The sequence below is a fragment of the Cupressus sempervirens genome, chromosome 1 (genome assembly GCF_028749045.1).
Source record: "Cupressus sempervirens isolate cs-2001-9-10 chromosome 1, ASM2874904v1, whole genome shotgun sequence".
In the NCBI taxonomy this organism is placed as follows: Eukaryota; Viridiplantae; Streptophyta; class Pinopsida; order Cupressales; family Cupressaceae; genus Cupressus; species Cupressus sempervirens.
The window spans coordinates 349684784-349701158 of NC_143118.1; the positions used below are offsets into that span (position 1 = coordinate 349684784).

A 16375-nucleotide genomic window follows, 5' to 3' on the forward strand; every position below is an offset into this window, starting at 1 on the left:
TTTAATAATTAAAATAAGGCTAAGTTATAGCCATTTTGGAGTAATAAGGGTTTTTTTGCCTCATTTGGATTGCTTATCCCTTGGTGTAATAGCTCGTTGGAAAGGTCTTGAACTTTTCTAAATATTTCTCTTTTGACTTAGAGCATTTCGGTGAATGGATTTCTTTCTATTGGGAAAAAGGTCATTTTCTGGATACTTGACCACTTTAAAAATGAGAAATATATTATTTCATAACACAACGCCACATGGAGACACTTTTAGGGTTTGAGCTAAGTTTGGTGGGTTATAAGGAGATAAAGACAAAGTTTGAAGGCATTATTGACATATTACATTTTGGATTTGGGTTTTGGGCTCTGATTGAGCTTTCAGCATTTGGGACGCCAAACCGACTTGCTTTCCCTGTTTGGGACGTAGCCCCCCAAAATAGTGGTTTGGATTCTTAGCAATCAAAAGTATCTTGGAGATTGTGTATTGTTTCTTCAGGGGAACACAATATTGAGTTAGAGTTCTAGCTGGGGTTTGGACATTTTATCCATGTGTGGGCACTTTATAGCTGTACGGCCGCGCTTGGCAGCCATATTCTTTCCCACGTGCAGCACTTGAAGAGCTGGAATCTGGCTGTAACTTCTTTCTGGGCTCATATTTCTCATTCACGCCTTCAGGTTGGCTTTGTCCTTGGTTGTATTCATCTGGATATGATTATAAATCTTCATTTGGTTACTTATTAAGCGTATATTCAGGAAAGTTTGCTTAAAGCGACTTTGTTTTAAATATATTTGGAATACATTTTCAGAATTGGTTCATGTTATTGTACTTCTGTTATTACTTATTGAAAATCATCAAAAATACAAAACAATCAAACCCTTCTGCAACTTCTGTCTAGCTCTGCAAGCAAATTTTAATAAACAGGGAAAACAAATTTAAAAATATAAATTTACAGCAGATCAACAGAAGAGATCCATCAGGGATCTTTCAGTGGTATCAGAGCTTACATCTTGCTAGCCTGTAGGGTCTGTGAGAAATTGTCACAACAGATTTCAGCAAAAGTCTTGATAATTCATTTCAGCATCTAGGTATTGGTTAAAAAGTTGTGATAATTCATTTTGGCATCTGGGTATTGGCTAGAAAGTTTTAATAATTCATTTTGGCATCTAGGTACTGGATCAAAAGTTTTGATAATTCATATTAGCATCTAGGTAGTCACTAGTTGGTGGACTGAATACAAATCTATGCACCCAAGAGTTGAGATACATAGATTTTATACGCGCAGGAGAGCTCAACTTGAGCAAGGGTTTGGAATAGACCAGGAACTTATTATGGCAGAATAACAGGTGGGCGACAGAGGGAATTAGGATGATGAAGAGAGAGAGATGGTGCGGACCCTAATCACTACTCAGCCCAGGATCACCCAGGCTTTAGACAGATTACAAAATACTTTGGATCGTTTGAAGATGGATGGACACAGAGGTAGGCGAAGTAGATCAGTTTCAGTGGCTGGTAGTCAACACAACCATCAGTCCCATTCTTTAGTTGGGACCTCCCTTCATTCGTCTAGGCGGCATCGCCATCGTACACCTACTACAAATAGACCATAGCTTGCTCAGTTCATACCAGGTGAACAACCAACAGAGGTGGAACCACCAGAGGTGGGGTTCCAGCAGTCAGTTTTGGCAACCATAGCTGAGTGGAGAGCTCTACTCCCTGAGGTTAGGGATGTCTTCCCTCTTCCCCAGTATTGTGCACAATGTAGAGATACAACTAGGTTCAGGGGAGATCGTGGTTATAGACCACCACAGCAGTAGCAGAACTATGATCTCAATAGAGCTACTGGGAAGATCACATTGGCTAAATATAATGGCTTAGGAGATACGAGTGCACGAGCTTGGGTTCACAAGCTGGATATATATCTTTCATTATGGCCCATGCCTGCGGGTGAGGCTATTCAGTTTGTTGTGTTGCATCTAGAGGGGATTGCCTATGATTGGTGGCACCATGGATTGGTTACCTAGGATCATGCCTTAGTGCATTCCTATGCTGAGTTTACTGAGCGACTCATTACATGGTTTGACTGTAAGGATACAAAAATTTACTATAGAGAGTTGGCTCATTTGAGACAAACTGGTCATGCAGACGCTTATATTAATGAGTTTCAGCGTATTGCGGTTATGGGACCAGATATGCCCTAGAAGCGTAGTGTGATGCTATTGATTGAGGGATTGCAGGACAAGCTTAAGGGATTGGTTTGTACTTTCCAGCCGGCCACTCTTAAGGATGCTATTGATTTGACATTGAGACTGGACACCACTCCTTCCTCTTATCAGACTGATAAGAAACCTTCGGGGAATATACAGGCACCACAGAGACCTTCTTGACAGGCTAAGGACATGTCGCCTCCACCTCCCAAAGTAGACCTAGATTCTAGAAATGAACTAAGGAGGAGGAAATTATGTTTTTCTTTGTAAGATGCCATGGGTATCGGGACATAGGTGCCTTGGGTAGGGAAAGGCACATCTTATTGAGGTCATATCAGATGCGGACGATGAGGAGGTTTGGGATATAAATGACAAAGATGATGGTGTCCAAATTGAGCTTGAAGATGCTAAGGTAGCAGTTGCAACACATGGGACTATGGCTACGTTGTCAGGTGCACTGATGATTCACCTCTTCTACGTCTCGGGTATGATCCATGGGCATACTGTGTATTGTTTGGTGGACAGTGGGTCAACACAATTTTATAAATACAAGAATGGTAGATCAATGTGGTATGCAAGCATAGAATTTTCTAGGAATTGATGTGAGTGTTGCCAATGGTCTTACTTTGCAATGCGTCAAGGGTATCCCACAGTTGAGCATAGGCATGAAGGGATACACCTTGATAGATGACTTTTACATGTGTGATCTAGGGGGCACGGATGTAGTTTTGGGTGTACAGTGGTTGCAATACTTGGGGAGATACAACTAAGATTTCAGGACGAGACAATTGGAGTTTATGGTTGGGAGAAGGAAGATTGTGCTCAAGGCATGCCCACTTCCGTCTCAGGGTGGATCAGCTAGGAGTATGATTACTGATCAGGACTTAGATAGTAATAGTGATTTGATCATAACCCCATGTCCCTCAATATCTCAACACATAGGAGTGGGTGCCTTAGATTTGCCACGGGGATTGTATGAGGTTTGGGACAGGTTGCATAACAGGATTGTTTTGGGACCAGCTACTGGTTTGAATTTTGATAGTAGGACAGGATGGCCATTTGTTTGGATTCTTGGTTGCGAGGGTATTCAAGGGTGGATACTCTACTGTGACGATGCGATCTACTTCACTTCTACACCTTACAGTGGGGAGTATGTTTGTCCTGACGAGACACTTCAGGTTTGGGGTCGATCAGTGCTCTGTATTTGGATTGCTTGGGATAGTGGAGGATTAGTGTTGTATTGCTTGTGGGCAAGCATCTCCGAGAGGGGAGGACTGTCATGTCCCCTCTTTTAGCTCTATCCAGCAGGACGTGGGAGTTAGCCTATTAGGGAGTCTCGTAGGCTGGTAGTGGTGTTTAGAGACTCAGTCAGGGTATACAATGTTCGGATTTGGAGTTTCAGACAGTAGGAGGGCAGTTGAGAGTGGTTCCTTAATTGTAGGAGGAGTTCCCTACATTTTAGGAGGTGGAGATGGTTTATAGTCTTGAGTCTCTACGAGATCATTCTATGGTTTCAGTTTCGGGAGATTCGGAGACGTTCCTATTTTTTAGGAGTATCCCTAATTTTGAGGAATGAGACTGTCAGTTATTTCAGATTATCTGAAATCAGTCATAGGAGGTGACAAGTTCAGTTTCACCTTGTAGAGGTGTTTTGGCTATCAGTTCGCTATTTGAGAAATATTTTAATATATTTAAATATTCTCCTAAGTTAGCATTATAATAATTTAAATAAGGCTAAGTTATAGCCATTTTGGAGTAATAAGGGGTTTTTTTGCCTCATCTGGATTGCTTATCCCTTGGTGTAATAGCTCATTGGAAAGGTCTTGAACTTTTCTAAATATTTCTCTTTTGACTTAGAGCATATCGCTGAACAGATTTCTTTCAATTGGGAAAAATGTCATTTTCTGGATACTTGACCACTTTAAAAATGAGAAATATATTATTTCATAACACAACACCACATGGAGACACTTTTAGGGTTTGAGCTAAGTTTGGTGGGTTATAAGGAGATACAGACAAAGTTTGAAGGCATTATTGACATATTACATTTTGGATTTGGGTTTTGGGCTTTGATTGAGCTTTTAGCATTTGGGATGCCAAACCGACTTGCTTTGCCTGTTTGAGACGTAGCCCCCCAAAATAGTGTTTTGGATTCTTAGCAATCAGAAGCATCTTGGAGATTGTGTATTGTTTCTTCAGGGGAACGCAATATTGAGTTAGAGTTCTAGCTGGGGTTTGGACATTTTATCCATGTGTGGGCACTTTGCAGCTATACGGCCGCGCTTGGCAGCCATATTCTTTCCCACATGTAGCACTTGAAGAGCTGGAATCTGGCCGTAACTTTTTTCTGGGCTCATATTTCTCATTCATGCCTTCAGGTTGGCTTTGTCCTTGTTTGTATTCATTTGGATATGATTATAAATCTTCATTTGGTTACTTATTAGGCATATATTCAGGAAAATCTGGTTGAAGCGACTTTGTTTTAAATATATTTGGAATACATTTTCAGAATTGGTTCATGTTATTGTACTTTTGTTATTACTTATTGAAAATCATAACAAATACAAAACAATCAAACCCCTTTGCAACTTCTATCTAGCTCTGCAAGAAAATTTTAATAAAGAAGGAAAGCAAATTTAAAAATATAAATTTACAGCAGATCAGCAGAAGAGATCCATCAGGGATCTTTCAACACTGCCATCTGTTGCAAATTTTGTCCTATAGATCCACTTACACCGAACCAATTTTCTTCCCTTAGGAAGAGGGACTAAGTCCCATGTATCATTTCTCATAAGAGTTATATTCTTCCTCCATTGTCTTATCCCATTTTGGAATACTTGATGCTTCTTTGAATGACTGTTGATTTGAAGCAACTGTAATATAAGCATGTGGGAGTGAATTGTGCTGTGATCTTGTCCTCCATGTATTAGAAGGATTCCCTGCCAATGGTCCTACCGAATCCAATGTCTTCTTAGCCCATCTAGGTCTAGTGGAAGAAGATGTAAGAGTATCCTCAACTTCAACTGGCTGATGCCTCTGTGTGGGTCGGGGATGCGCATCTCCCAAGTCACTGTTATCACTATCATTCTCTTCAATGAAGGAGGAAGAAGGAGGAGTTGAAGAAGAAAAGCTTGGACAACTTTCTTCAAAATGTATAGTCCTCTCATAGAATATATCATGTGTCTTTGGATCCATTAACTTATAGGCTTTATGCGAGTCTGCATATCCAACAAAGATGCAAGGTTTGCTTTGTGCTTCCAATGCCTTGCGTTTCTGTGGAGGTATTCGTGCCCATGCTGGACAACCAAGGACTATGAAGTGCTTAACCGTAGGTTTCTTGCCAGTCCATGCTTCAAAAGGAGTTACACCATCCAAAGCTTTGTGAGGACTTCTATTTTGGATGTAGTTAGCACAATTCATTGCTTCAGCCCAAAAGACTTGATCAAGAGACTTGTTTTGTAGCATGCAAGTGGTCATCTCCTTGAGAGTTCTACTTTTCCTTTCGGCAACACCATTATGCTGTGGCATATAGGGTAGTGAGTGCTGAAGGTCAATTCCTCCTTGAGTGCAAAAGTCTATCAGTCTTGAGTTCGCATAATCCCCCCCATTATATGTGCGAAGAGCTTTGATGGCTTTTTCTTACTGCTTTTCCACTTGAGCCTTGAAGCTGAGAATTTTTTCAAATACTTCACTTATATGAGCCATGAAGAAGACCCAAGTAAAGCGAAAGTAGTCATCTATAAAGATGAGGACATAGTGAGACTTGCCAAATGATGGCATTGGAAATGGGCCTGCCACATCACTACGAACCAATTCAAGAACACATTGTGCTCTCCAAGACTTCCCCTTTTCATACAGTTTTTCTGGATGTTTCCCAAGTGAGCAACTTGAACAAACACCTTCTGAAAATTGAACTTGAGGTAGACCATTGACCATTTTCTTGCTGCTAAGCTGCTGAAGATATCTATAGTTGAGATGTCCAAATCTCCATGCCAAAGTTTACTTTCTGCATTTGAATGTAATAACAAGGCTTGTGCATTTGATTTTGGCACAAAGGAGGAGAAAGTGTAAAGCCTTGAATCATGATTAGCTTGCCCAATTGCAATCATAGAGTCATCCTTAATGCTTTTCACTACCACTGAATCTGGAAGAAATTCAACTTTATTTCCACCTCCATAGTGAGTCATTTGGTAGATTGAAAGGAGGTTGGAGGTAAGATTAGGAACATATAGAACATCCTTGAAGGCTCCGTTGTCCAACTCAACTTCACCTTTGCCTTCAACTTCCACCTTAGTGTCATCACCTATGAAGATGTGTGGTACCTCTGAATGTGTCGTAGAAGAAAAATCTCTTTTTGACGCACTCATATGATGTGTGGCACCTGAATCTATGATCCATTCTCCCTGACTAATAGTGTTTGTGAATAAAGTATGCCCTTTGCCCGTAGAATCCTTTCTCCTTATAAGCACTAGGTGGTGGAACATTGTGTTTCTTCATGATGTTTGTTAACTCATCTATCTTCGTATGATAACACTAATGTTCATCATGACCCAACTTCTTGCAATAGGCACACTTTTTCTTCTCCTGATTAGTGCCCCCCTTCTTATTTGTATTCGAGGAAGACTTGCCTTGTTGATTTGATGGTGGTGTTGTCTTTTCTGTATCCTCTTGTTTGTTATTCTTCCACTTTCTCTTTTTCCCCTTTCCTTTATTTGAAGTTTAAGCAGCTGAATTTTGAGAACCCTCATTATTAGCCACCAATGCCATAGACTTAAACGACTTGAGAATTTCCATTGATTGCGACTTCCTTTCTTCATCGTCCAACAGTTGAGCATAACCATCAAAAGTGACTTTCTAATAGGCAGCCCCTAATGTAGTCTTCGTGGTGTTGTAAGAAGAAACAAATATGGAGTACTCAGATGGCAGCTTATTATGAATGATATAGATTAACCTGTCATCTTTAATCAGACTACCACAATCATCAAACTTTGTTCTTAATTCATTCACCTTAATGATGAAATCCTGTATAGAATCAAATGTCCTAGGATCTAGGGAGACAAGCTCATCTTCAATTTTGTAAACATCCTTCTTAGTCACTTTACCATATAGGTTTTTGGGAGCATCCCATGCTTCCTTGGATGCCTTATACTTCTAGATTTAATAGAAGATTTTTTTTTCAACCCCTAACACCTAGGGCTTTCCTATCTGTCGTTTCCCAAACAGTAATATCACTTTTAGATACTTGATCACCTGTTGGTTTAGGAAGGGTACCATCAACATATTGAGAAATTTCATTATGCATTAATTGACGCCACATTTTAATAGACCATGTGGTATAGTTATGTGGTGTTAATTTTGGAAACTTAAGATTTCCCATGATGTAAGAAATGAAAGAAAACAACAGGAAAAGAGGAACACAACACCAAGAAACACACCCCCCCGCCCCCCCCCGCCCCACCCACCCCCCCCCACACTCTTTTCACTCAATCAAGAAACCCCCTCGAATGAAAGATTTTGGCACTTTATACTTAGTGCATTTACAATGACCACTTGCCAATTTTGGCCTTAGTGGACTTCTGATTTTGCTTGTTACTACGTCCTTTTGGAGTATAAATCTGGAACTTTACAATGTGTAACAAATTTGAAGCAATGCAATGCAAAGAAAGGACCTATTTCTAAAAGTGATCTTTTTGTCCACACAAACCTATAACTTGATTGCAGATCTAGAAAGTAGACGAAAAATTACGCACTTTAAAAAAAAACGAAACCTGATTTGGAGTCCAGATGAGCTCGTATGGAGCAATTGAAGTTGCAAAATGCAAGATTGGACAGGTACAGTCATGAAAAACTGAAATTTTTGACAAATCCGTGCACCAAAATAAGAAAAGAACTGCACCACTGAAAAATTTAAGAAATTCTAGCTAAAATTAAAAAAAATTGCACCTGATTTGGAGCCCGGATGACTGAGATATGACCTCCCAAAGTCGGATTGTCAAATAAAAAATGAATCTGGGGAGGGGTCTGATCAGCAAAACATGAGGTTAAATTTGATGTCCAAATGACCGTCGCAGCAGTTCTATTTGGCCTTCGGATGATGGTCAGACGACTGTCAATTTTAACATAGTGAACTGCTGACGTCAACAAACAATCCGGCCCTTGGTGATATCAGTGCTAACGTGTCCTGTATGGACGGTACGAAAAAAATGGCGTGGCCTTGCTGACTGTTCGCCTACGTGGAGGGTACGGTCGACGTGTCAGATTGCTGCGCTGGAGGTCCTCGGGCTGACACGTGTCTAATCTGTGTTCAATGTGGACGGGTTTGCTATCTGTTGGCGTGTGCAGAGTCGTCACGTGGTCAGGTTTCGTGTACACCACGTGGCGGGATGTGCAGTGATGATTGGGTTTGAAACGCCACACCCGTGAGGAGTTGTAAGCCGAAAATTAAGGCAATCGCGGTGAAAGCTTGCCAGTAATGGAATTTGAACACCAACTGTACAATGGGTTAGTCCCACATGCACCAGAATATGGTGCAAAGTGATGTTTAAAAATGGAAGCTGACGATTGCTGTGATAACAAAGGTCATCGGGTTAATGTGATTTGGCCGAATTGTGGAGGTTGGCTGCCATGATATGAAGCCTGATGTCGCTTGTTGTTGGAAATTGTATGTTGCGGCCCGGCTTTGTGAATTAAACTGCCAAATTTGCATAGAGAATATGCTGAAATTCACAGAATATTCCCGAATCAACTGTAGGGGCCAGGATTTCACCACCCAGTTCTTGCAAAAAAAAAAAAAAAATCTCTGCAGGCCCTACTGGCTTAAAAAATTTCCGAAAACATACCCGAAAAATTGCAGAGAAAAATAAATATAGATTTGAAAATAAAATAAATTGCAGATCTAATAGATCATACTGGATTTGCAAATTGGGCCTTTAGGTGTCGGTTTGCAAATTTTTTTTGCCTCAAAATCGACTATGGCCCGATATAGGCAATTTATAGTTTATTTTCATCGAATCGATGCTCCGGACGCTATGGTGAGGTCTGCTTTAGCTCTAGATGCTCCCAATATCTACAGATACTTCGGAGATGGATCGAGGTGTCCTCCGAGAGGTGAATCAAGATCGGTCTCCAATGGCTATGAAATGAAGCTCCTATGGCTTTGATACCATGTAAGAATTTTCCTTAGGGCAAAATTCACCCAAGACCAAGAAGCACAATAACTAGCACAATAGACCAAATGAAGTATGATTAGAATAACCATATGATATTCAATTGATTGTATAGTACACTAGAGATGCCTATATATAAAGGCCTCTAGGATGCATCTAGAATGTGTCTAGAATGAACTAGGAGATAAGCATGACAACTAAGCACATGTCCTCCATTGTGCATGTATATACGTGCATCAATTAGAGGATAAGTATGACAAGGTGTCTCACGTGTAGAGATGTTGTAGACACCATGTGCTTAAATTAGATGCTAACTCCTGTGTTGTAGACACCATGTGCTAAACTAGAGTCGCGTACTCCTGTGTTGTCAACTTGACAACTCATATGAGTGCGCATACTCCAAGGTGTCTAAGCTAATAAATAATAAAATAATACATTTTATCTTAAGTAAACTTAAGTAAAGTGTAAATAATAATTATTTACACTAACAATGAGCAAGAGATAGACGCTCCCCTTCATCAGAACCAAGAACATCAAGATGGACAGAATGAGATTATTGATTTGGAGGCAATTTCAAGAGATGGAGAGATTCAACAAGAAGTGGAGGCAAATCAAGAAATCAATCAAGAAATTCATGAACAAAACCAGGAAGAAGAGAAAATAAGATATGGACTAGGAGAGACCACAATGCCAACATGGGTACTAAATCAAGTGGTGAAACAGGTTACAGCTGAGCAACACGTTTAGTGTAGAAGAGATTGTAAGGAGAGATGATAGTGAAAAGGACAAAGTCCCAAGAGATTCTATCAAGTTACAAAGGATGCTTCAGGAAGTTACAAGAGGAGGAAAATTAAGAAATTCAAGAACAAAACCAGGAAGAAGAGAAAATAGATGGACTAAGAGAGATCACACCACCAGCATGGCTACTAAATCAAGTGGTGAAATTGGTTGCAATTGAGAAACCTGTTAATAGTGTAGAAGAGATAGTAAGGAGAGATGATAGTGAAAAGGATAAAGTGCCAGCTAAGAGATTCTATCAAGTCACAAAGGATGCTTCGGGAACTTGCGTTGCTTAAGTTGCAATCCTAAAGGTAGACAAGGTGAGGGGAGAGATTAAGCTAGGAGATTATGACATAGAGGAATATGAATTGGGGTAAACCACCAAGAAACAAGAAGTTGAGGAAGCTCATGGATTCATTAAAGCTCTAGAAGACAAAACAAACAAGGAAGTGGAAAAGAAAAGAAAGTATAAACACGAAACAAAAGGTTGAAAGAGAGTCTTCGATAGATAATGAACCCACTTCAGCAAGTTGATCCAACTTTCATTCCTGCTATGCTTAGTTCCAACACATCTATGACAGGACTTGAAGAAGTTTGACTTACAAGGCAAGAGGCAAAGTGATGGTGGCATTGGTATTAGAGAAAAGCAAACATGTTCATGAAGACTTATTATACCATGCTCTCTCTTTAGGAACAAAACCAAGAGATATTGAAGCAATGCAAAGATTTATCATTTACAAGCTCTCATGGAGATACCATTACATACACTGATTAAAGATTGAGTGTTGGAAATAGGACGAAAGGTTGATTTCCTTGCATGACATCAAGCGGTGATGTACTTGTACAAGTAGAATTTGATTGCTCAGCTACAAGAGACACCATTTCGGAGGTAAAGAATGAGTTACTTGGAAATGTGCAATCTAAATTTTGCTTGAAGGTAGATGATGATTAGAGGATAAGTATGGAAGAAATTCAAGGAAAGGTGAAGGAGATTTAGTTTTTGGAAGGAAATCTGCTTGTGTTTTGAGCATTTAGATGCAGCTGCAAAATTTGTGGCCTTCATGACTCTGTGTAAAACAGTTGACTGGAAGAAATCATGTTCTACTTATACTAGTGAGGCGGACTACTATGAATATAGGCTTGGATTGACGTCAAGTGACCCCATGGAGATGATTAGTGAGATTGTGTCTAGGACCTAGGTTCATTGAATGTGAGAAAGAAAAACAGGACGAGGAGCACAATTACCAAAGCAATGAGGTGGCATAGGTCCAAATGGCCCTAAATCTGCTTATTGATTGATAGATAAATATCTGATTTTGATTGGCCTATTTGGTGCCAAGTGGGATAGACCCACGTGGCCTTCTTTCTGATTGGCTCTTGGAAGCATTTGAAATCTCTCATTGGTTGACTAGTTGGTGGCTTCTACAAACTCTCATTGGTCCATTTATTGGTGCACCATATCTAGTTGTTATGCCTATTCTATTTTTGCATTGATCCTTGACAAACAATGCAATTTGTCTGTTAGCCCAGCTTACTTGTAATTGGGTGGGCATTTAATATTTGTAGAATGGTTATGAAACCCTCACTAGGGCCTATGTGGATTAATCTTAGCCCTTGATTTCAAATTAATCTTGGTCATTCATTATAATTGAGCCCCTATACAAATGCTTGCTCACATCATGTAAGACATTTATGTTGAAGAATCGTTGCCAGTATATTACCAAATTCTCTGTATTATTAATTGTTGCATTTGCATAGTGAATTATTGTGATCTTTTTGGAGTATTGCATGGTTCCTTCACTTCTTCACTTAGAATGGATTGGATTTCAAGTTGTTAAGTTAGAATTTGCCTTAAGTAGTATAGCTGGATAAGAGAAATGGTGAATGCTTACTTGCTTGACTCGAATGTAAACCAAGCCACTAGCCGCTTGTTGATTGTGTGCCGTGTGTGGTTAGCTAGTAATTGAATTTACTCAACTCCAATTGATACTTAATCTTTAGTTTGCATCCATTGATGGGATTAGTGAGGAGGTATTGGTTGGAAAATCATTTGGATATACCTTAGAAGCTTGCACCAGGTGAGTGGAGTCACTAACAAGATTGCATCTAGTAGAATCCAAGTTCATTCATACTTTCTTGCATCGGTAGTTAGAAGTAGAAGTAGAAGTAGTAGAAGTTAGAAAACTTAAGTTGAAGTTGGAAAGTTGGAAAATCAAATTATATTTTCATTGCACATTGTGAAGCCAAATCTTTAGAATCCTATTGACAAGTCTTGAGAATCAACATTAAGTCATCATAGTGATCCAGCAAATCACATCATTTCAATTGAGTGAGTATCCACAATACAAGGAACCTTGAAGTGAACTTGTGATCTTTCTTTGCAATCTTTGCATAAAAAGTGACTTTATTCAAGAGATAATTGAGTATTTAGTGTTTCATCTTGAAACATTGAGTGTTTAATTCTGTATGTTGTAGTGGAACAACTCAATCTACAGGATGTTAGACAGATATAGATCAGTGCCTATTAATTGGGTAGCAGGGTCAAAGTCTATAAAGAAGGGGGAAACGTTTGTATGAATATATGCAAATTGGATTGGAGGAAACCTCAGTAGGGAAGGGACATGTCACCATTTAGACCAGTGCCTGTTAATTGGGAAGCAGGGTCAAAGTTTATAATGACAAGGGAAACATTATTATGAATACATGCAAATTGGAACTAGAAGTCCACACATTTACAGATTGGCAATATGAAAAATAATCACACAGTTGGATCTACTTCAAATATTTCTTGGAAACTTTCCAGGTGCAATAACTAAAAGATCACTACAAAGCCCTTGTAGGGATCTTACAGTGCTGTGACACCAACTAATCCATAACACAGGAAGTCAGCAAATATGTTTTGCAACATGCACACAATCCCCTGAGACATTCTAGATAGCCATGGAGCTGTCTTTGCTTGAATACTACTTATCAGAGTGATGCAAAACATCCCCTTAGCTTACAAAATGATGGCACACAACAGCTGATCCCTTACACTGCCCTGTACAAAGAATGGCCAAGAAAAGATCCTTTGTCATTATGGAACCATATACGTATAGCAGTGATAGAGAAGCCCCAAAACCATGTGATCAAGACATTTGTGGCATTCTGAATTTAGGCAGGCTCTCATTCTGTTTAGGCACAAATCACATAAGCACTTTGCAGTGAACAAGAAGATTTTGATCGAACTTGGAGTGTGAGGAAACTTATTTTCTCCGAACCTACAGAAAGAGAGGAAGAATTCCCAAATTCATGTAAACTCCATATGACAGTTTTCATGTTCATTTTCCCTATATGATAGTATGTAGGAATTTTTGTAAACCCATTGGGCAAATGTAACTTCTATGGCTCTAGATTAGTGGTGTGAGGAGCATCATTCATTATTCTTGGAGTCTTCTGCCTATTACAGGGTTTCTTCAGAGTTTGTGATGTAAGTTTGTTCATCTCTGTATTTGAGATATTTTCTGTTGAGTCCATTATGGCATGTGTCATGGCAATTGACACCCTTATAGGTGGTTTATGGAGGTAGTTTGAGACCTTCTCAATTGAATTCATTTGATGTTTTTGTGTGGCATGGCCACCCTAGTTTATGGATTAACCTCCCCGGCATGATTTGGTAAACAATGAAATGAAAACCTATAGGAACTTTGGGGTCATGATGTTTCATGTTTGTTGGAGTGTTGACAAGGAGCTAGGATACAATGTTCATCATTCTTGCTGAGCTGTTTCACAAAATGAAGTTGTAATAATGTTTGAAGGATCGGGATGGTTTGGGATATTTCTAAGGATCTTTGGTATAGCTTGCAGATTTTAAAAGTTTGTACAAGCAACAAATACACTGGTTTGTACAGGCAGCGGATTTGCATTTGACAATGGCATTTCATGTTTATTGGAACATTGGGGTCATGACATTTTATGTTTGTTGGAGCGTTGACAAGGCGCTAGGATACAATGTTCATCATTCTTGGTTAGCTGTTTCACAAAATTAAGTTGTAACCATGTCTGAAGGATTGGGATGGCTTGGGATATTTCTAAGAGTCTTTGGTATAGCTTGCAGACTTTAAAAGTTTGTAAAAGCAACAAATACATTGGTTTGTACATGCAGCAAATTAGCATTTGACAATGGCGATCTCATCAGATATTGTGGTTAATGTGCCAAATACAATGGCAAATGACAGATAATGTCAATTGCAAAAGGGTTCTTGTTGCATTTTTTTAATCTGTGATTTGATCTTTCCATTTTTTTGTGCATGGAGGATGGAGGAATGTCATATATTGCTTTGCCATGACTTGTACAACTCTTATTTTCAAGGCAGCCCTAATCCATCTCAAGACTGTTGCGAGTGTTGAGTCCATTCGTGGTGGGAATGTAGATTTTGGTGGAGCTTCAGAATTGCTTTAGGAGATCACTGTAGTCATTGGTGCATTGTAAACATCTGTACTCAACCTTTACATGGTGGAACATGTAGTGATTTGCTCTCTAGAGCTGAAGTTTTCTTAGATTTGTTTTTCTCATGTGTCGTGCATGTTTCTCATCTGTTCTTTTGATGTGGTGCTTTATGTTGTTTCCTTGATATACATATTTCTTTGATGATTTGACAACCATTTGAGGTGGTGTGTAGTGTGAGTTTACAGTCTGTTGAAGTCATATCTCTATATTTGTCTGTAATGGCAATATGAGAAATATTCTCCCTGTTTATGGATTGCTTGTTCTTATACTAGCGTCTCGTGCAAATATTATTTGTTAACATTTCTGAATATAGCAAATGACCACCAAATTCTATTGTGATATTACGGTGGCCAATGGGAAACTGGAAATATAAGATCATGATGTTGATAATCATCTGAATATTTTTTATTTATTTTTAAATCTTTGAAGAATGCTCCACTTTGCAATGTTGTTAGTGTTGTTTTCAGATACGTTTCATTGTCACTTACCTGGATTTTATATATTATGTTTTCTGCTTACATTTATGATGATATCACTGTTAAAATGAACTTGACTTGTTTACTATAGCTCTTTTTAGACATCTCTTGAAATAAAAAATGTCAACTCTATTCTACACAGAGCCATATAGTCACGAGTTTGTGATTGGTGGTGTGTGTCCTTTTTGTGCAGGCACATTTGATGTGGTTGAGGAGACAGGAATCCTTCCAGGAGAAGTTTGGTACCACCCAGAAAAAAACAGATGAGGTTAGCAATAAAGAAAAACAATCCAAGGACAACCTAGAAGAACATTATGATGATCAAATGATATTTGAATACCAAGGAACAGATGAGGAACGTCTTGAATGAACTAGTCTCACATCAAGGCTGCTATTAAAATCTGATGTAGTACTTAGTTGGCCAAGTTGGTCTAGTCCTAAGATTCACTTCTGATATTGCAAATTTTCTTTGTATTTCCATCTAGCAAACTAGCTAGCATACAAGGAGTTGAAGCAGGTTGCAGAACTTTGTTTTTACCTATTTGCTTTTTCAAGTGCTGAGTGTGATGTGCATATTGGCTTTTTCTACTGTAAGTAAATCCACTAACAGTATGAAATTGCATATTAGTGGATTCAAAATGAAGATTGCAGCAATTAGATCAACTTCGGCTAAGGTAGCTTCCAACATAAAATAGTTATCATTTTTTTATAGTGTTAGATATCATGCTTAATGTTATTTGGATATGTTGTACAACATGCTCTTTTTTAATTATTTGATTACCATGGATTTCTTTTCAGATGTGATACTTGATAATCATCTCTGGGTAAGGACCAAAGATCAATGAGAAATAGTGTATGAAAGTCAAATCCAAGTAGGTGAAATGTGCTTGAATACTAGATTACAAGCCTAGTCACAATAATTAAAAAACTGGATTGCCGTATGAGGTGCAAATGTAAAAGTGCTCTTAAAGGATTGCTAATCAAAGATTGATCCTAATTGTGCCAAGAGACGCACATAAATGTTTTTCCTTCATTTAAACTTTCTATGAAGACAGCTCCCAGTGAAAGGAAAGCAGAGTGCAGAAACAACTGCCTAATGGAAAACTCTACAAGAGAGCTAATGCAAAAAGTTTCTTACAAACCGTTAAATAGTTACAAACTTAGACTCACAAAGGCAATGGTAGTTCAAATAAATAAACCCATAAAATAGTGAACATCAGATTATGCAGGATTAGCCCTTTTGGGGGAAAAAACACACACAACAAAGCACAA

The 16375-nt window shown here is 38.9% G+C and overlaps 1 protein-coding gene across 1 annotated transcript in view; it reads left to right on the forward strand.

Annotated features, from left to right (window-relative positions):
* The window catches only part of LOC149577670 (hexose transporter), a 31575-nt gene extending 15755 nt beyond the window's left edge, over positions 1–15820 (forward strand). The window contains exon 2 of the mRNA XM_089824962.1: positions 15297–15820. Within this exon, the coding sequence (XP_089681088.1) occupies positions 15297–15473 (177 nt within the window). The 3' untranslated portion in view covers positions 15474–15820. The remainder of the gene's footprint in view (positions 1–15296) is intronic.
* The last annotated feature ends 555 nt before the right edge of the window (positions 15821–16375 follow it).